General features: G+C 40.7%; 1 protein-coding gene across 2 annotated transcripts in view; it reads right to left on the bottom strand.

Moving 5' to 3' along the window:
* The window catches only part of NCAM2 (neural cell adhesion molecule 2), a 529363-nt gene that overhangs the window by 134533 nt on the left and 372010 nt on the right, over nucleotides 1-22820 (bottom strand). For both annotated transcript variants that reach the window (XM_019528766.1, XM_019528767.1), the window contains exons 10-11: nucleotides 9327-9514; nucleotides 1445-1541 (exon numbers count right to left, since the gene is read on the bottom strand). In XM_019528766.1, the coding sequence (XP_019384311.1) occupies nucleotides 1445-1541; nucleotides 9327-9514 (285 nt within the window). The remainder of the gene's footprint in view (nucleotides 1-1444; nucleotides 1542-9326; nucleotides 9515-22820) is intronic.

Below are 22820 nucleotides of genomic sequence, written 5' to 3'. Positions count from 1 at the left end.
GGCTGCCAAATTAACATAATCATTGGTGTTATAAAGAACACACTTTATAGCTCAAACTTTTTTGTTTTCTTTTCACATTTTTTTCACAACTGAAACAATTGAGACCACAGAAAAACTGTATAGAAATAACTCCTTACCTAAAACACTTGAGCAAGCAAAAAGCCAAACATATCGTATTTATATCCTAATTGTACGACAGAAAATATCTATGCTGGAAAATAAATGACCAGATCTTCAGCAGTTTTAAGGTAAGAGTATTGGTCTATGAACTTCAGAGGTGGAGCTATGCTGATAAACACAAACAAAAAGCTAGTCTCTAACATTCTGAGATCTACTAGCTTGGTGTATAATCACTGCTCTATAGGGGTCCCGCCACTGAAAGAAAGAAAGAAAAAAAAGTACCACAAAGATATCCAATTGTTTAACAGAAATAGTTCATTCCTTGAACCCTGTGTGCGCTACAAAACTGAACACAAATGTCAAACTCTGCCAATGTAAAACTATACAATCTTATTTTCATATTTCCATAAAATCAAATAAATGGAGAACATTTAATATTCCATCTAAATTAACACCTCAGAATTTATCCGACTCTGCCACACAGTTTGTGACTTTAATCTAATGTCCTTGAGCCAGATCCCACTCTGCATTTGTGCAACCCATTTTCTTAAGCATACTACAGAAGGCAGAATTTGGCACATTTAATCTCCAAACCTGGTTTGAAATTTTTAGAAAATAGGCTTTGCTGCAGTTTTTCAGCAATACTCTTTCTGATCCTGGCTTTTGGAAGGAACGATTACAGACCTGACCCTTCCCTATTCAGACAGCTGTAAAACGCAAGTAACAATGTAAAATCAATATACTCAAGAAAACAAGACCCAATGTTTTAAAAAGAAGTTAGTTACATTTTCCCAAACTTTAGTAAGTGCTCCATCTTAGTTCAAGGAGGACTCTTATGTTGGAAGAAGTTATTTCTTTCACTTCCACATTGTCTAAATGTCATTGTAACAATCATAGGGATTGTGTAATTACCTTGGACCAGTTACCTATACAAAGTACTTATCACACAATAAAAAGCTCCAACTAGCTATAAAGTTAGACCTGGAAAATGCATACTAACTTTATAGTTGGTTGCTATCAAGCTTTAATTTGCATGTGTAGCAGGGTCTCTTGCTCTCCAAAGCTGGGGCCCTCAATTGATGGGGCTCCTTGTCATGGGAGCTTGCTTCTTGCCAGTGCAGAGGGAATCCAGGACAGGGTACCCCTTCCCTGGTAATATGGCACGATGGGATCTAAATGCACATATGGAATTGCAGGAGTTGGAACTGTGTGGATCACACCTTAGACCCCACTGCACCTTTATCTGCATATGCAGATGGGGCCTAAGTGAGTAAAAAGACAGAATAAAAAAGTACATAACTGTGACACAACAGATTGTACTTACCAGCCTGACCAAGTGTATACTCCTGATACCTTGTTCCTATTCTGTTTGTAGCTGTACAGTTATATCGTCCAAAATCATTGTCAGATGTTGGAGCAATCTTTAAAATAAACAAAGACAATTTACCATCTATTTTCCAGTTATTAATGACAATATCTTAAAGCTTCTAAACATTTTTCATTTAAATACTCTTTGGCTAAACAGTATGAAGATCTCTTATTTCACTATTTCACATTATTCTTACAGAATAGTCAGGTAAAACATACATTATGATAAGTTCTAGTCATTCACAACTTGCATGGGAAAGAAGTTATTGATTAGCACATGGTGAATTGTTCAGAGCCACAATGTCACTTCAGGGTGCTTTAGTACACCAGGACAATCCTTAATACTTGGGTGTATTGCTTTACATCACAATTCCTGGTACTGCAAATTGTTGTTTGGATAAATAATATGACATGAATATTCTGTTCGTCTTTCAAAGCTTTGTCCAAGAAATTAAGTGAGACTGTTATTCAAGGTTCCAATTGTTCTGGCTAAAAAGCAGTTTACACAGCTTCTGCATATATCTATAGGACCCAGTGACTTATCTGAGCTCCTTGACCAATTCATAACAAGAGAGATCCTTAAAATAAAGAGCTACAACCTCCTCCCTTGAAGTTGTCGTGGTTGTATTTTATGGGCCTTTGAATTAAACTATGTGAAAGATTTGCAAAGACTAAATACTAGGGGTGCACTGATAGAGATTTTTTGAGCTGATACAGATTGACAATTTTTAACAAGCCCTATTGGCCAACACTGATCTGATTGCCAACATGTAGCTGGGCAGCTTGGAGAGCAATGTTTGGCTAGTAAGTCTGTTGTAGGGGGAAGGGGCAAGGAGGGAAGGAAGGGGCATGGGCAGGGCAGAACAAGGCCCCTGCAGTGAGGGAGGGAGTGGGGCTGTGGCTGTGGCAGGGGCAGGTGCTGCACAGCTGGGGTGGAGCACAGGACAGAGCCATGAGCAGCTCATCTGGGGGGGGGTGGGGGGGGGGGGCTCCCGCCACTATGCACACCCTAGGAGGGCATGGGAGGTGTGTGCCTCCAGATCTGTGCATGGGGTGAAGGCGGGCTGCCATTGTGGGCTGGGGCAGGGGAGGTGCTGAGGTCTTCCTGGAGGGGGGCTGGGGCAGGTGATGGCAGCACTGGGAGGGGGGCCCACAGCCACCCCAAAATTTGCTATAGCCCCCCCCGCCACTGCCCACCTGAAGAGCAGCACAGCCCAGCCCCCCACCAGGAAGAGCTTAGCTCAGCCTGCAGTGGCAGCCTATCCTCACCCAGCTCTGAGGTGCCCTCCTGGGGTGTGTGTAACAGTGGGAGTTGCCCTCCCTCCCTGCACAACCTAGATGACATCTCTAAGAGTACATACAGTTGCTTGAGGAGGTTAAAGGAGGTTACATTGCATTAAAAATAGCCACCTGATCTAACTTAGTACACTCTGGTGCAGACCTTACACTTAGATCCCTAGTTAGATGGATCCAAACATGAACTGTACAGATGTTAAGGTTGGTCTAAAAATGGCTAACCCAACCAAAATTAACTGCATATCTGAGGTAGTTTAATTTACAATGGATCAGATGAGCCTAATCTAACTGAACTTGTGTATAGATCCCAAGGGAGTCTCAGAGCTGGGAAAGCCCAGACACTGGCCCCAGGTCCAGGGCTGCACTTTTCCTATCTCTCTCTCTCTGGCACTGGGCTAAACATCCTGGTACCTTGCCCCTTCCCCTCACAGACAACTCTCAACCCCCCACAGACCAGCCAGGCCACCTGAATCCAGAACCCCCCCTGCCTCTGACAAGCTACTCTTGGTGCTGGGAACCAAAGATGTAAATCAGGGTGCCGGCAGGGTTGGGATGGAGTGGGGATTGGTTCACTGGGGGAAGTTTTTTTGTTTGGGGGTGGGAGGGGTCAGGAAGCTAAAAATAGCCCCTAGTCCTGGAGGGGGGAAGACAGCCCCCTGCCAGCCCCCAAACTTCGTGATGGCCCCTACTAGTTCCTCTGATACTTCCAAGCCCTTCTGGACCCCACCAACACCCTGCAGATCCTGCTGCCAATCGCCTCCAGCAAACAGTGCTAGCTGCCACTAGTCAGTGGTGCCCTGATGAGCCAAAAGTGTGGCTCTTCCCTGGCTGCACAGAAGGGTAACAGCATACTGGGCTAAATTAGTAGAAACAGCATCAGCTGTTGAAGGAAAGTGATTCTTCCCCTCTTTTCAGCACTGGTGAGGCTACATCTGTCCAGTTTAGGGGTCCCACTACAGAAAGAATGTGGGTAAATAGGAAGAAATCTAGTCGAGGAAAGCAAAAATGGTTAACAGGCTGGGGCACAAGACTTCTGAGGAGAGGCTGAGAGAATGAGGCTTCTTTAGTCTGTAGAAGAAAAGACAGAGGGGATTTAATAGCAGCCTTCAACTCCCCGAAGCATGGTTCCAAGGAGGATGGAGCTAGACCATTCTCTCAGTCATGGCAGATGAGAGAACAAGAAGCAAGAGAAGTTTAGGTTAGATATTAGGAAAAACTCTCTCACTAGGAAGGTAGTATGACACTGGAACAGGTTATCCAGAGAAGCTATGGAGTCTCCATTCTTGGAGGTTTTTAAGGCCCAACTAAACAAATCCTTAGTTGGGATGATCTAGTTGGGAATGGTCCTGCTTAAAGGGGTTTGGACTGGACCTTCTGAGGTCTCTTTCAATCTTAACTGTCTATGATTCAGTCCCCTCTGCAGACTCCACTTCCCTCCCTGATTTCTCAGATCCCCTTACCCCCATAGCCCTCCCTCTCCCTGTGGACACTACTTGCCCCCCAATTCCTTCCTCCGGACCCTGCTTGACCCTCCCCCCCCAGGTTCCCACTGGAGTTTAATTAGTTTTAGTAGGAGGATATTCAGTATGAGAATTGACAGACATGGGGGAAACCCCTCCCCCACCACCTCAAACAGTGTTTTACTGGAAGAGTAAAACTATTAGATAAAAACAGAAAAAGCCCCACTGAAATGCATGAACTATACAGATGGGTGAGCCAAGTCAAACTGACATAGTTCTTCTGGACATGTGCTTAGTGTGGGGCTGCACTGAGTTGAAAGTAAAGCACCATTTTTCCCCCCTTGTGTCTGTCAGTGGTATGGCCTGTATGCTTTTCCTTAAGAATTTTGCTGTTATACTTAAGTGGTGGTTCTTTTAATGCAAGTTGTGGCATTCTCATTTGAATGTAATTGAAAATGTATAATCTGCTTCTTGTACAGTAAATAATCTTCCCATGTTTTGTTAATGTCAATAAGAAAAGGATCATGTCTATGGAAGCCTTTCCATTTCAAGGGAAGCACTCTATAAAATTAATGGGAATTTTGCTTGAATGTTGAACTTAAGAATATTTTTAAGTAGTCATGGTTGAAAATATTGTATATTTTTCTGGTGATCTTTTTCACACAGCTCTGAACATTTACTCCTTTTATAGTATAAAATATTGCTAGCATCAGTAACAGATAGAACAAGCAGAAACAGATTTGCTAAATAAAAGATATAATTGGAACATTTCTCATCAGATCTTCAAAGACTTTCCAAGCATTCGTTCTCAACAGAGAAAAGAGAAGAAAGCACTTGCATGGGGAACAAGCAAGTATATAAATGAGAAAGAAACACAGAAAGGATTTTTCATACAGCAAAATTCTCCTTGAGTTGTGCAAAGTTCATTTGTTAACCAGATATCCTCAGACATACAATACTGCATTTTTAGTTGCCGACTCACAGTAGCACTTTTGTTCAAATTGAATAGGAGCCCCAAACAAACTGTCAATGAATTCATGTTTTAAAAGTATGTTTCAATTATGAACTTCTCTTCACGTGACATCGTTACAAACAAAACTCCAAAGATAACAGGAAAACGATATGGACAGAAAACAGCTATCTAGAAGTGTTTGTTGCTTCTGCATTATAAATTCACTATTAACCCAAACCCATTATCTTGCTCTCAAGGAAATCAATTATAATGTTTTGTTAATATCAATAAGAAAAGGATAATGTCTATGGAACCTTCATATTAACTTTGGAACTGATACCTCGGATATTGATAATTGCTAATACTATAGACAATTCTCTCTCTCTCAATCTCTGCAGCATTAAATGATTAAGAGTTAGAAGAGAAATTAAAATTAGATTTAATGTAAATGCATATTTGATTGATAGTATGTTTATGTTTTATATTTTCCATTGAAGTATAAAGCATTACTTACTAAGTTTTGGATAATTTACACATATAATATTGAAAAATGACCTCTCTTCAGCAATGTATCTTTTCTTTTGTGTCTAAAGAAATTTTCAACTTCTCACTTTAAAATGCTTTATACCAATTAATTAATTAAGCATCACAGCCATCCTTTAGGAAGACATCTCTTTTCCACTTAGTTTTAGTGCCCCACTAAGCCTAAGTTTAATTTGGATGCTACTCTCTACCATCTTTAGTACAACCTTTTACGACATTGGATGCATCTTTGGATTGAGAGGAAAAAAATAGTAATTTTTTCTTCATAGATTTATTACTCTTCCCTCAAATGCATGTGGAACTGCCACGAGCTAGTGAGAAGCTTGCAGAATTCAGGGCAGTATGTGGTCTCTGTATGCCCAGAGTAAGGTATATACATTTTCCCCTCCCTTCTTCTGACAGACTAGCCAAGGCATGCTTGTGTGGTTTTGTGGGGGTGGAATGGCTACTTGTTCCAAAGTGTCAAAAATCACTTGCTCCAAAGTCAAGATTAAGTTACAACAACCTTCAAGATTTCTAGCGCAGTTATTCATTCCATAGAGAGTTTCATTCTGTGGGAAACTGAAAGTGGATTTAGGGAAGGGTGAGGAATAGGGCATCGTTATACCTTTTGCTATGAGCTGCACGAATGTTGATGTGTGTTAGTGCTAGCTTGGTGTTTGGAGGAGTCACACTCTTAGTTTACAAACCGTCTTTGACTGCCCTCCACCTTCTGTGACTTGCCACTAGAGACCTGGGCTAGGGACAGGTAAAAAAGTCTGAGGCTAAATTGATTCAGTTTTTATAGGTTAATCTAATCTGGCTAGGCTGAATCACATTGTACTTGTACAGACATCCAAGAAATGTAGGCACATACCTGCAGTGGTTCAGGGTAGAAGCTAAAGCAGCCCTCCCTTCCCTTTCACGTGGCTGAGTTGAGGAGGGTGTGGCCAGGCCTCAGCAGGATTAGGAAGGGTTCCCCCCTGACCCTCCTTGATAACAGAGCTTTTGTAGTATGTTTTTTTGCATATTAGTCATTATGCTTAAATGACAATAGTACTGAATTGATCAACCTCTATGTTTGTATGAACAACTAAAACTCCATTTTGTGCTTGTTCCCTGCTTGACATGAGTAAATGAACTTCGTATGCCCTGTGTAAGTGAGTATCTGTCTGAGAGGGTGAATGGTGAAAGAATGGTAAGTATTTGCATGAAAACAGAAGAAGATTTCACTGATTGTGTAAGGAACAAGGTGCCAATGTATGAGTTACCAAACAGTAAACTAATTAAGCTAATTAATGAATGGCTGAAGAACTCATCTGTGATCAGGTGCGAAGAATAGTAAGAAGAAGGAATTTTGCATATCCTGCCATTTGAACTACACAATGCTTCAAAGCAGAGATACCAACTCACAGCTAGCAACTTTACTGGAATGACCTCATCAGAGATACCAATTTTACTGGAATGACCTCAAGTTGACATAAACAGAAGAAACAACTTCTAATTGAAAACTGAGCACGGAAAAACCCCAATGTTGAACAAAGACTTGAAATCCCTATAAAAGTGAGATGCAGACAAGCCAAGATAGGGAATCTATTCTCTGTTACCTCCTGGAGCACAGGCACATCGGTTTATGTCTGCTCATCACCCTCAATGAGCCTGGACTGGCCATCCAGTGCTAACATTCTACTGGTAACTATAACATCTTACTGGAGTGGTTTTGTTTGTATGTGTGTTTGTATGTATGCTTGTGTATGTCTGTTTGTAAGACTGATGTGTGCAAGCTTATGTTTCTGCTTCATGTAATTAATAAATGTGGCATTTTGCCTTATCTCCCTTTATAAGTACTCCCTCCTAATTTGAGCAATTGGCAATTTAAAGTAACACATTTATCAGCTCTGTTATCAGTGTTTATCACCCCACCAGAAACCAACAACCTCTCTCATTAATTCATCTCTTCTTAAACAAAGAAAGATTGGAGGGACATTACCATCTGATCTTTGATTAGCTCCAAAAAGCCCTAAGCCAATATTGTTGTTTGCCACAGCACAGACCATAGCCAGCACGTGGTCTGCTAGCTAATGGAGAGGTGTCTGTGTACGACAGAGGATCCCTGTTTAGCAGGGAGAGGGCAGGGGAGGGGGAAAGCAGGAGGAAACCAGTCAGATCTTGCTGTGCCTTCAAGTCTCTGCCAGAGGTCCAGCCAGGGAGCAGAGAGGAGGAGCCAGCCCTGCTGATGATCAGAGAGCCCCACCCAGCCCAGAGAGCATGCTGGGATTCTGGGGGACTCTCATTTAACTTAAACCAGCAAGGGGTCTGGGACAGACATTGCACAAACCAATTTGACCCAAATCAGTTAAGTCTGATACTATATTCAACCAGGTTTGTCTCAAACTGGTTTCAGCCATTTTCAGACTGGTTTATATGCACTGAACTTCTGTTCTGTTACAGGTTTAAACCAATTTCTGATCATTTCAACTGGTTTATGTGTAAAGTCTGTCCCTAGCCCTGGTAAGCAGGGTCAGGACTAGGAGTAGTAGCTGTGAGTTGCCACTAGAGAGCCAGGACAGGCTGTTACCCTTGCTCTACAGGTGGAGGCATGAGAAATCTGGGATACTGGAGGACTTCAACTTGGGCAGCACATGTGTGGGAAGTGGCCATGCTTTAATAGAAAACGAGTTGTGTAGTGCAGATCAGAGATAATCCTGACCTGGCACAATGCAACTTAGAGCCACTTAACAAGTATTTAAAATCACTTTCAAGTGTTATTGTGTGGACAATCCAGGGATTAAGAGGTCCAGGAGTTGTCCAAAATTACTGTGTAACAAGGCCCCTAATGTCCAATACACTGAGGAGACAACCTCCTTTCCTCAGCAGTTTAAGTCAGGGATAACGATGAGATCCTAACAAAGAGCTGAGAATGGGGGCGGAATGATGGAAAGAGAGGGCAGATGTCCCTCTATCAGGTGTAAAGTTATTCAGGAAGCCTGATAGACATGATTTTCCCTTGTATTTCCTCTGTTTTCCTTGTAAATTAGGGAAAATGTAGCTCATCTATGACCTTCTAGGATCAGTTCCAGGAATGAAAAGGGAGTTTAATTTCTTTATTTTTTCAGTGGAATTACTATGGAGACTACCAACAACAAATCTAACTAATATCAACTGGAGTGGTCGTCTGGTATGGCAAATACCAGTTTGCTTTGACAGGAATTGAAAAAAAAATCTTTTCATATCAAGGAAAGAGCTATCATGTGTTGACTTGGTTTTCAAAATCAATGTTTAATATTAATCTAGTCAATCAGTTTAAATATTTTAAAATGTTCAATTTGTATTTGCTGCTTTCAAAGCAATGCAAATTATACCAGTTTTCACTGAAAATAATGAACTGACAGAAAGACAAATGCTGAAATTTGAGGACTATTAGCTAATTGGATCACAAGGAATACTGAGATGAATAACTCATAAGATTGTTTTATGAAGCTTCCTTATTGTGTCATACAGCTAATCTTTTAATAGTTTGATATAACCCTTGTGATGGCAACTGACTGGAGAAGAAATTAAATGATTCCCCTGTGATGAATGCAATCTCATTTCATTTAATGCCTTACCTCTAATATCAACTTTCTTCCTGCACTGTAGATCTTTAAATGAGTAGTATTTTTTGCAGGTAAAACTAACTTTCCTCTTCTCCACTGAATTGAAGCTGAAGGATTAGCTAGCACTTCACAACTTATATTGATGGGATTGCCTTCCCAAGAATAATACATGGTCTGATTTGACACAAATGTTGGAGCATCTGGAAAAAAGGAAATATACAAATATATTAGCTGTTATATTTCATTAAAATATGCAATGTATAAAATATGCAAGCTTTGAGGCTCTGAAGGATATGTGAAATTACTACTCTGTCACTTCACAATATGGATTATTACACTGTCACTTTTCATGGTAATTCCAAACATTCACCAAAAATGTACTTATGTTTGGTGTCCATCACTGAAGTCGTTTCAAAATAATTTACTTATCACAGTTCTCTATAACAAATACTTATGTATGCCATGATGAAAGTTCAGTTGTAGGCCTGAGAACCTGAACATGGAGAGAAACTTCTATCAATTTATCTCCATAGAAGTTTTCAAGTCTCATTCATCTCTGGTCTAAGCTCTCTTCCTCTATATTCAACCTGCTGGAGTGACTACTCACCAGTGAGTAGGTCTGAAAGTTGTCATACAGCAGGTTAAACCCAAAATAACTAGGTTGCCAAATATAATGTCATGAACTTAAATCACTCACTCTGACTTATAAATGTTGATGATTAGTCTAGTCCAAGTCCACTGTAAATTCTTTGGGTGCAGTAACTGTGTTTTACGATATGTCTCTACAAAATCCAACACAGAACTGAAACCAGCTTGATCAAGTGTGGGTGAAATGACCTATCAGTCAACATCAGATGTATTACACAATAAGAAAAAGATGACATGGATGACAAATTATAACTCTGTGAAAGACTAAAATAATGAGTTAACTTTTAGGGAAATTATATCACACTCACACAGGCACAAATATAAGATACACACTTGGCAGCCCATTAGGGGCCCCGAAACCAGATTAAAACAACTGTAACTAAGTGCTAAAAAGGGGCTTCAGGAAAGGTTTAACACTAATTGTGTTTTTGAGATGCACATGTATAAACTCCTTCCATATTTGCCTTTGTAAAATTGCTTAATCTTTTAGTATAATGTTGCTGCTCTTACAGGAATGTATGCTGGCTTTGATCAAAAAGTAGAATTGGCATTATTGGGAGTTTTGAGCACAGATCAAGGATGATATATTATTGGTCAAAGATGGCAAAGATTTTTCAGATATACTCAACTTCCTGAGGGAAGAACCTGGCTCCAATCATGAAAGGAAAAAAAATGTCTTTCTAGAATCCTATTTTAGTATGCTCATCTTTTGCCACCAGAAGTCATAATACCATGTAATTTAATCAGTGCTAGACTTTTGCAGCAGTTAAATACTTACATTCAAGATACGGTACTTTTATAACATCTAAAAGGCAGATTTTAGCCTACAAATATTTTTATATAAAGGATACAATAGCAGAGGGGCTGCAGGATTTGACATTTCACATTAATGCAGCTTTCTGAAACAGAACATTTGCACAGAATCTATCTGTATTATGATTTGTTAGAGTCAGCAACCCTAAAGTATTAAGCTAGGAACATCAGACATAGTTGGAGAAATGGGGCAGGACTATGAGAGCTTTCTGGAGGGATACTGAAGAAACTGACATTCATTTCTGGTGGGACAGAACATGCTACAAATCCATGGTTCATTCTGAGTAAGCAATTTGCACACCATTGTTTATACTTTCTTAAAATTAGTGTTTTGTTTTGTTTTTTTTTACAAGTGAATAGTGAGCTTGTAAAAGGAAAAATACAAATAAACTACTATCTGGTTTTCTGTTGTGAAAAAAATGTGGCTAGTGATATAATGAACTCTACTTTTCTATGGCAATTCTAACAGTTTGGCCAAATTTTGTTAAGCAAAGAAGGGATGTAATTTTCCGCACGTACGCACATTTTGGAAGACTAAATGTTTCCTAAGATTATTTGTTTCTTAAAAACATAGCAATATCCAAATGTTAAAGATCTGCTTTTTTAGTTTATATAAGTAACCATGTCTTATGTTCAAGGTACTTATACATGTTTAGTAGGGGTGTGCAAAGTGGGTCCTATTCAATTTGGATTCAGCCCAGATCAGGGACAGTGATTCTATTTGTTGATTTGGATTACTGTCCCTGATTCAATTTGGCTGAATCTGAAGAAAATCAGTGATTTGGATATAGATACAGCTTTAAATGTTTTTCTACATACCTCAAGGTACCAGCATGGCTCACGAACGCTAAGATGCTGGGGCGGATGCAGCATCCCACAGGAGTGTGGGGGGACCATCCACGTGCTCAGCAGCAGATCCAGAAGTGGACCAGAAATACTCCCACCAGGGAGTGCACATGGGGGCCCTTGCCCCCCCAGTTGGCATTTGGCCATGGGGTGACCCTAGGTGCCTCCCCTAGATCCAGGAGGCACCAGTTGCCAAGATGGCAGGCTGCCCGGGGAGGGGGGGCTGTGTGCTCCCTGGCAGACCCAGAAGTGTATTGGAAGCACTTCTAGTCCACTTCTGGGTCTTCTGCTGAGCACGCTGAGGAGCCCCCCACACTTCTGTGGGACATTTCATGTGACCCAGCACTGTAGCACTCACGAGCTGCTTGCTACCTAGAGGTATGGAGAAAAAACCATTGAAACCCATGTCTGTATCCAAATCACTGAATCTTTCCAAAACTCTCTGAATTGATTTGGAGGGTTCCAATTCGATTTAGAGAGATTAAAGGGTCCTCTGATTCAATTCAGATTCAGAGATTCAGCTACCGAATTGGGCCGAATCTCCACCAAATCAAATCAGGGAGCAAAGCTGCCCACAGCCGTAATGTTTAGATGTTCCAGTAAAAGCTACTACACAAAATGATACATGTGTAAATTACACAAAGAAAGAATGTCTCTCAAAGAACCATGCATCTAATATCAATAGTTGGCACTTTCAAGCCAAAATGTTTCTCATTTTTCTCAACGGGCCTCAAAAAACAGTCATTCTGCTGCCCGTCTTTCAGGTTAAAAATTCTTGGATCTAACAATATGACATATATATCAAATTCCAGAGCCATTCATGATCTAATCATGTTCTAGTTAGTTAGCTATGAGGCAAGGAGGGCCCAACTTTTAAAAAGATTTTAAGAGGTATAAAACCAATGCAATATATTGCACCAGAAATAAATTCAGATCATTTGCAGAATGTAAAGCATAGGCATAATGATCATCCCTCCCAAAGTACTCTCAGAATATTTCCAGTAGAGCAAAATTTCTACTGGTGTAATAATGAAGCCAAAAGGAGAGCAGTTTATAACATAGCTTGCTCAGTGTGATCATGGTCTGGATTGATTGAATCTACACTCAGAACAAAAAATCATGATAGGAACAGGTGCACCCTTATTTGGTTCTTATAGTTCTTTAATTATTTATTTTATTCCATTGTGTTTAGAAGGTGCAGTATTTTTACTAGGTCTCTCACAAAGGCTTATAATGTGTTTCTTATAGGAACACTGTGTATGTTGGGGGAAAAAATCATTATAAAAATATACACATCAAGGCCAGGTACAGACATCATACTTTTTCTGGTTTAGGTGGGCAGCAACAGGTCTATAGCAGTAACAAAAGTCAAGTTCTTAGCACATAGGTTTCAAAATGACAGACCCCAGTATAAGATAGACTTAGATATATGTAATATCAGACTTACTTCATCTCGGTGAGACTGGTGCATTGAATGTCACTGCCAGGTTCACTGCTGAATCAAGGTAGGTCACTGTCCACCAGGGGACTTTGCTGAACCTCCTAACCACCCCCCATTTTGAGGAGCTGTGGCTCATTCCTCCATGAAGCACCTAATTGGCTTGAACCCTGAGCTTTCTGTCTGACAGCCTGGTAAGACAGAGGCACGAGGGAAGAGAGGGACTCATGACCTTCTGGGAGGAAGTGGTGCCAGAGGCACACCCCACATTCCCAGCCCAATTTGGCAGGGTACAGAGTGTCCCTCCCATCCCATCTGAGCCCCAGGACCCTGCATTACAGCAGCTCTGAGAAAGGCATGGCAGCCCCCCTGTAACAGGGTAGGGTCCTGTTACTATGGGTGTGGAAAACCTGAATAGCCCCACAACCTGGAAGCACACCCACCCCAGACCTGGAAGGACTCACCAAAGGTTGAGGATCCAGGTCTGGGGATGCAGAGAGTCTCCCAGCAAGGGAGCTGACACAGATGCAGTGAATGAGGAAGAGCCACCCACGTGGGCCAGCAGAGGAAAGAATAAAAAAATGCTGAAAGCAGCCTCACGGGGGCTACACCTGGCAGGGAGCAGGGTGCCTGAAGCCTGGGGTGACCAGGGGTTAAGCAGCCACTGGGAGGGATCAAGAGGAGGGCTCCTGTCTGTTTGTTTGTTTGCACAAGCCTGCAGGCTCTCCAAAGCCTCTGAAAGTTAAGAGGAGACCAGAAGGTGAAATCTGGGAAGAACTTTTGGAAGACAGCTAAGTGACAGTTTATTTTTTTTAAACTTTCTTTGCTCATTTTGCATTTCTTACAACTCCTGTGTGGCCTCTACTAGCCCTGCGGCAGCAGCGGCAAGGGCTCTGAATACTGGGTCTTTAGCCAAAGCCAGCAGCAAAAGTAAAAATGGTCAGCTCTACTGACACGACCAAACATGCCTGGCTGTGATCTGTCCAGAATCTGCCCATAGCACCTTACATCTTGCCTCCCTGGGAACTGAAGCTCCTCATTTGCAGAGTATGCATCTTCAGCCAGGAACCTGGTGCTGGCTCTGAACGAGAAAATCCTGTGAGCCCTTCCTGAAACTGCTCTGGCACATGGTCCAGGGGCTCAAGACAGGGGAGGGACACTGTGCCCTGCTGACCTGGGCTGGGAATATGGGGTGCACTAGTGGTACTGCCTCCTCCAAGCAGCTGATGAGCCCTGCTCCCCCGCAGCCTCCATCCTACCTGTAGCGGATCCTAAATTGGCATGGTCTTCCATGAGTGGAGCGAGCATGCCTCCTGCCGCTGGCTGCCTACAGCTGCCAACCACCTGAGCTGGGCTCAGCTGCCCTCAGTAATATCTGGCATGCTGAGAGGTGTGCAAGAGTATAGGCATTTGCCTGCTTCCCCCAACTACAGAGTGAATGTGAGATAACTGTTTCAAACTCTGCAGCTTAGAGAAACCTGTGTAGATTGGATCGATTCTGCCTTGGGCTTTTTGATTGTCTCTACTTAACTTTTTACACTATTAAGGCTGTGTTGCTGCACTGTAACAACTATAAACTCTGCAAAATCAAAATGGGAAATTAGGCTATACAGACTCATATATAGGAGGGGGAGGGGATAGTGCCAGAGGATTCTGGTGGCCATTGCAATTGTTATCAACTGAAAATAAGCAATACGCAGATAGAAACAAATGGACAGGCTTTTTCTTGTGAATGCATATCCCCCAACAGCCACAGAGAGATTAGAAAGCCACAACAGACTGCTACATTTCCTTTTGTTATCTACGTTTTACCCAAGTCCATTATTGCTAATTTATGGACGACTTGAAGTTTAAATGTTTCTGTGCTATTGTATAACAAGAATGAAAGTATTTTCCATACAACTATGCAATAAATTGAAAATTACATAAACAAAGTTGAAGGCCCTATCTTTTTCAAAACAGAAATGAATACATTACAAACTAGCACTAGGGTCACCTGCAATACAGCATTCACTGTGCCTTGCATGAAACAGATCTGATAAGAAATCAACCACCCTTTTTTTGCAATGTATTTTTTTGCAGTGTATTCTGAAATGATATGATTCCACGATAAAGAAAGCAGTCAATTAAAAAGTACACTGGACTTAATATACCTCATTAAATAGATATGATCCTGCGTCAATAATCTTAGGTCTGATTGTGTTTGAATTTTGGTAAAATTGAGAGCAGAAGCCAAACTTAATGACTGGCTCATAACAATATAGAAAGCTGAACAAAAAACTTGCATCCAACAAAAATTCTGGGAAAATAGAAGTATAAGACATTTGAACTTTGCTTGTCTCTACTAAAAAAGAAAGCAGTATAAAAGCTACTGTTGATGTGTAGTAACTATAGCTACTATAAATGCACTGCAAACTTTACCTATGCTATTTTAAACTGGAACAGCAAAATGAGGAGCAGTGTCAAAAGGAAGCAATTTAACCTATGTAGAGAAAGAAAAAAATGCCTGGAAACAGCAAAAACAGTTAGTAAAAGTATGTAATTAGGCTAAAGGCATGCATTATATTATGTAAACTTACTGCAGTTTTAGAATGGCTTTTAGAAAAATTCAAATTAAGGTGTTAAGTAAACTCACAGCATTCTTGCTCTTTCCAAATGGGGGGGAAAAAAAAAAAATCAGCAGCAACCATGAAAAGAAGTTCTGCATAAACTGGATAAGGAAATTATGTAGAGAAGCAAATCCCTGTCTGAAAACTGTCTCCATATATTTGAATATCCCCATTAGACTTAATGTCTCAGACACTGTGAGAGGAGTACAGACTAATACATCATTTGTCACATCCAGAAGGTAATTCAATTAATGATTTCATAGATCCAGCCCTAGTGTATGTTCAGAGTCATATGCAAAATTGGATATGGCAAATTACCTGATTCAGCACATGTGCCCGGGGACCTATAATGGCCAATTCATGTTTATACTTATAACGAGAAGACCAAAGATTTTCATATATTTGGCTATTCCCTCCCCCCCTTGAAATAAATAGATCTGTACAGTATTAAAGTGTGTGTGTGTCCTTCCCCCCCGAAATAAATTTGTACAGTATTAAAATGTGTGTGTGTGTGTGCGATAGAGATTTACGCCCAAACAGCTATAAGCTGGGAGTCCTAAACTTACCTAGAGGGAACCTCTTTCCAACAGATCTTAAGAGGTCTACATGCACAGGAAGACACCTGCTCACAGAATTAGACAGCCTGCTTCCTCTAATAAGGCTTTAGCTCTACTCTGCCCCAAACAAGAGACCTTACAAGGTCAGCAAAAGGGGAAAAGATATGTTTCATTGGAGGTAATAGTTTTTGACTGAGTGTAGGCATTTGGGAGAGCTAGGGGGAGGTTAGATTGCATTAAAAATGGATACCTAATCTAATTTGAGATAGAGGGGCTATCAGGGGGTGGTTGGGGGAGGGGACAAGTAGGCTTGGGGATATTGGGGGTGTGCAGGGGGCTCAGGGGAAGCAGGATCCACAGAGGGATTGGGGGGCAGGCAGGATCTACAGGAGGAATGGGGACAGGTGTAATCTGTGGGAGAGATCAGGTGGGCAAGAGTGATCCACAGGGGGATGGGGATGGAGGAGATGTCTGTCCTCCCAGCCCCTTGCAGACAGGACCTGCAGAAGTGATGGTGGGGTGGTGCGAGTCAGGTGCAATCTGCAGGAGGGATTGGAGGGAAGGTGGCATCTACAGGAGAGACTGGGGGCAAGCAGAATCTATGGGAGGGATTGGGGAAGTTTTGGGGGCAAGCAGAGTCCACAGGAGTGATCAGTGGTGCAGGCAGGAACTGTGTGGAGCTGGGGTCCAGGAGGGTTTTGCTGGATTGGGGGAGAAAAGGGAGGGTATCGGTGTGTGGGAGGGTGTCAGTGTGTATGGGTATGGTGGGAGTGGGGGGGTATGGGAGTGTGTGTGAGGGCTGTAGGAAGCTGTGGGTGTGTGTCTGGGGGTATGGTGCAGGTGGGGTGTATGGGAGGGTGTGGGTGTATATGTATGGAGGTGGAAAAGAGGGTCCTCAGCATCCCTGGAGTGAGTCCCTGAAGGTGCATGTGAATCTATGAATCTATGTAGTGGCATCAAGCAGGGCTAGCCCTGACCAGCCCCATAGCAAATAGCTCCCCACGCTCCCACCCCAGTCCCTGGCCACAGGTGGCAGTAGCTCCCAGACCAATAGCACTCCCATCTGAGTCCCCATGAAGGGCCTGTCTAACTGGCCCCATTACATGCAGCTCCCATGCTCCTCGGTTTCTCAAAGACACACAAACATACAAAAGTGATCACAAGATGAACAAGGGCTGGGGGTCACGGAATGAGATGCTTCATGATAACCACCTACATGAACAATGCTAACCTTCAGGAAATGAAGGCAAACCTATAACATTTCCCCCCTCATCAGAGTGGGTTAGTTTTCACTTAAAATTCAGTAAGAGTATGGACTGCTGAGAGAGTGCTTCCTACCCTTGTTTACCTTAGAATACTTTCTTTTTATGTCTGTAACCCTGTGAGGGGGAGGAAACCTTTACATAACTATTTTTAGAAGGCCTGTACATTGTTACCGATCTGCTATACATTTTGAGGGTGACATATTCAGAATCTGCCCTACAGAACATTAGTTTCAAATATACCCTTCTTGGATGTTAACTGTGTTGCTTTTCTGTTAAACCCCTAGTATCAAGAACAGGTACTAGAACATTAGTAGTCATAGAAATAGGCTGGTTCTGACCAAAAATTCTGGCTACAGGAATATGTTGGTGGTTCTTTTCATCTCTGTGATTGGTGGATCACAAATGCCTTTCATATGATTTGTCAATCAGAAATAGATAAAATACATACTTTTCTGTGGTCTCTGTGTGGCTTTAAGGAAGAGTACACTTAATTTAATCACCGATTAATTAAAAACACGAGCTTTTAGTTCTGTGGTGTTATCTGGCTTGGAAAGATAAAGCAGTCTCAAATATCTGTGTTGCTGTTGTATTGGAGTTAATCTTTTTCTTCTTTAACATCTCATTAGGCCTATTTTTTTATTTAGGTAGAAATTCATGGAGGGTTTCTGTTTGAGGTGCTTGGGAGGGGAAGAGGGCGCTGGAAAAGATGAGGAGATGACAAAGAATTCAAATATCTAAGGTATTTATAAATCTAGGTGATTTTGAAAGTTCCATTAAACATTCTAGATGTTTCTATGATATATAGCCTTGCTACCTCACTTTGTCCTCCTACATCAGGTCCTGCAGCTGGGCTGCGGAGGTGGCTCCTACCTGTGCTGGTCCAGCCAGGCTGCAGCCCTATGCCCACTGTAGGCATACAAATCTAGGGGGGGCTTATGGCCCCCATGTCCCACTGATGCACCACCTGTGCCCCCCCACCCCAGAGACTTACCTTGGGGGTACTGCAGGAGCTGCTCTCCCTGCTGCCTGGCTGTCACATGCATGTGTGCTTGCACACATGCACATGGAACCCCCTACCTGATTGCCCTCTTGTTCCCCGCCAAGCCCCAAGCAAGCCCTTGGAAAATTTGTTCATAAGCCTTTCATATATTTGTGCGACCCACTTTTGGGATGTGACTCACACATTGAGAAACGCTGGCTTAAAGAACTTTCTAAGGATATGAGAGCAATTGGGTTCAAGTATAACAACTCTGCCTTCACTTACAAGAAGTCCTAGTAATGAAGAAATGCTATGTGGGATCAGTCCTCTGGCCAAAAGATCTCTCTCTCACGCAGACCTTGTACTGCCATGGTAGAATGATTTGGATCTAAGCAATATCTCAGTTGTAACTGGTGATGTTTCCAGATGTTAGTTTGGCTAGCTGCCTCATTCAGACTGCAAGGTGTGAAATTGTGTGACAAGATCTAGTGCAGATATCCGTCATTCCTGGGTTAATGAGTATACAGCATACAGTATATAGGATTTCCAAATATACCGTAAACCCAGCTCCCAATAGCTTAGATAAATCTAAAAATGATAAAAAAAAGAGTAAAATACCATCATGATAAGCATGGTCTTGACAGCAGAACATAGCAAGAGAGATTCTTTTGGATCTGAGGTTTGTAATCTGAATGAGAAGGCAAGCACGATGGGAAATACGGCTTTTTTATTATTAAGTTTCAAAGATTTTTTTTAACTGAGCATTCTTATTACTTCTTTAACTGCCCTTTACTGCAGGAAATACAGGAGGCCTTAGAAGCTAATATTTAAAAGCAAGGTTAAATGAGCTAAATTCTCTTCCTCAGTTATATCCAGAAACCCCAATAGGTAAATTGCCTTGTACATATAAAATAAAGGACAATAATTGGTCCAGTATTTTAGCATGATTTTGTCCCAGAGATTATATATGAGGTGATATCTAACTAGTACTTGTTTTACATCATTGGGATTTTCTCAAATGTATTACATTTTAGTTTGTTTTAAACTTAACGATGACCCATTTCAAGGTATGTCTAAATATCTCCATTTTTTCTTAAGGATATATACACACACTTTTTTTTTTTAACTTGGCATATTTATGCCACTGATTGTTGTCCCTGGGGAACACCCCTGAACATACACTTTGTCGCATGGCAAATTGCCCCAGGTGGGATAGGGGAGGCACGTGTGTGTGATGCATGTGCGTGCGCGCACGCGCGCACACACACACACACACACACACACACGTGGGTGCACGCAACTGAGTTAATTTAACATCAATTATTAATAAATTCCTATCAAACTCAGTCACTTGTGTTAAATTTATGACTTCCATATTATCAAAATCTCATCATTTAAAAAATTCTACCCAGGTCAGCTGCATAAATTTTAATACTACAATAAAATAAGCTATATTTTCTCTAAATGTCCATATGCATAGGCATTTGGAGAAAATATAGGAATAGTTAAAGTTACACAGAAAATTGATTGAAACATTCTTAATACTTTTTTGAGGTGTAGGGAGGGGAGGGAGGACTATTTAAATTCAAGACATAATTCAAGTCTTGTTCTTTTGTTCTAATGTATTGATAATTATATTGGTATTAAGAAAGCATTATCAGAATTTTTATTTTTTGCTTATTACAGGTAAAACAGACCCATAAAAATATTTCCCAAACAAATGTAGATAAAACATTTGCTTAGAGGCTAAAGAATATGAGATTAGTATACTACTAAGCAGAGCTGCTGAGGCAAATAAACTTGTTGACAAAACAAGTAAATTTAATCTGAAGGAAAATAGAATAGCAACTAAAAACAAGCTTCACTAAGATTAATGGGTTTTATTTATCTTCCAAAATTACATTCTTCTTGTTAGAAAAAAATCTGTCAACATGCTATTAAAAAGCGACTTTAAAATGACATTATGCTTGGGAGAAAGAGCTAGCAAAATCATACAGAACTACAAATAAACTCAGATCCCTATTTTGGTTTTATTATTTAATGCATTTATTGGAGAGTATACTATAGAGCTCATCATAAGGAATTTAGGTTTTCTGACTCCCACTAATATCTGGCCTACATGTCAGAATACCTTTGGGAGCCAGAAGAAAGATTTTTGTATTATTATTATTACTAGTACAGATGTGGTAATTGAAAAATGAAGAGGTTAAGCTTCTTGCCCAACATCTGTGGAAGAATAATGAAAAGAAAACAGGCCTCTCAATTTTTAGTTTAGCTCTTCATTCTAAAGACCTTGCTGCAGAAATCTTGAAAGTAGTGTTTTTGGGATGGTATGTAATGGATCTTTTCCTTTGTTCATGCACTTGAAACTCATATAACTGTTGGTTTGTAGGACTGGATCTGATACTTGCTGTTATTTTTGTATGGTGTGGACAAGGTTAAAAGGCAACATAACAAATCATATTAACAGGACATTATGGCAACAGCTTCTGTGAACAGTAATGGAACTTGAACTATACGGTGCCTATTCATGAGTAACAGGTAAAAACAGTAGTAATTGGAACACCATGTGGAGACAAACATGCTAATTCATTTGTGCTTATATTATGTCTTGGTTGTTGCTATAATCTGCATTGATTTTATATGAGTTCTCTAATTAGACATCATTTGTTGTTCCATATTTTCAACTTGCCTTGAAATATAGCAATTTCTTTGAAATGCTATGAAATAAAATGGCATGGATTCAAGGCATTTGCATAAGCTTCAATACAATACAGTTCTTTAACATAAGACAAATGTAAAAGGTCTAAAAGCTAATCTACTCAGAAGAGTATTAACACTCTTACATTAATGAGGTTGACTTCAAACGTGTAGGCAAAAATGGCTATTGCCAATAAGCGATCATGAAAGAATATGGGGGTGTATTATAATATGCAAGCATTCTTTGTAGACAAATTTTGACACGGGTTCACTTCAAATACTATTTATTTGTATCTTTTGTAGCACTGAACGCTTAACTGACAAGCGCAACAAACTGTTCAGTGTTGATGTTTAACATAATTTGGAGGAAAATCATTTCCCTTTGTTGCAAAATAGCAAAATGGTTTAATGATTTTATTTTTTCATAGAATAAAATTTCCTATGAAAGCATGGCTTGAATTCACATACTTGAACTCATTGTATAACAAATACATTGCATTCAGCACCTTCGATGTTAAAGCTTATGGCTACATCCCCAAGAGTGGGAACATGTGCTTTGCTGCACCTCAAAGGCTTCTGATGTGACCCAAATGCACATGGTGCACATAAATAGACTCTCCATGCTGAATATTTGTAGCATGGAGGCAAAATGAGATACAGGGAAATCCCGGTACCTAAAAAAATGCACAGAGAAAAAAAGGCAGCATGGCACACGTGACCGCAGCATATGCCACCCAAAACAGGAGCCTGGCTGCCGACCAGTTTCCACACACCCGGATTCCTGCTGCTGTAGCCCCAGGAGGCCTCCAGAGCTCCCCAGGGCCAACTTAGATGATGGTCCAAGCCTCCCTTAACCCACCCAGGGCAGTCTGCTGTGCACCAGACCACATGTTCAGGGGTGTTCCCTGGGAACAACAAGCTGTGGAACAAATATGCTATGTTAAAAATAAAAGTTGCATATGATGGCCCTAAAATGCATATGGTGAATAACCAGGCTGCTGAAAAGTTGTCAGTGAGCCACTTATCCAATACAGTGAGGATAGAGAAGGGTTCAACTACATGAAGAAACTATGGTATTAATGTGTCAAAGGATATGGACAAAATTCTTGTTAAAATCTATCATTTCACTGAGGCCAACTTGCCTGCACAGAGCTAGTGAAGATGATAAGCATAAGGGAAAGGAAGTAGCTGTCTGTTCAAAATCTTTCAGTTACATTTTATCTAATTCATAAGGACAATAATTAGTGTGCCAAATATTTTTAAATACTCATTTCAAGAAATTATACTTTCATTGTTGTTTTTCCCTCCATTTACAGTTACATCTGCATACCTAATTTCATTAGGTCCTTTTGGAAAAGCCATTTAAAAAAATCTATTCTTAATGTTTTCTATATTTTTATGGTGCTTTCCATAGAGTATTTCAGTTTATGTGAAACATCAGCCCCAAGAGACACTCTTTAGATACTGAATATATGATATTCTATACAGAATCGAAGTTACGGTCTATTAATGGATTTTTCCCTGATTTTATTTGGTCTTCCAGAACCTACATATATACAGCTTCCATATATATGGCTTTTATTTGATCTTCTATAACCTGTATGTATAGATGTATACATGCATGTATGCATGTCTACACACACACAGTATA

This window comes from Crocodylus porosus, unplaced genomic scaffold (assembly GCF_001723895.1).
Source record: "Crocodylus porosus isolate Cpor-Errol unplaced genomic scaffold, CroPor_comp1, whole genome shotgun sequence".
Taxonomy (NCBI): domain Eukaryota; kingdom Metazoa; phylum Chordata; order Crocodylia; family Crocodylidae; genus Crocodylus; species Crocodylus porosus.
This window is presented reverse-complemented; position numbering and strand designations above follow the sequence as displayed.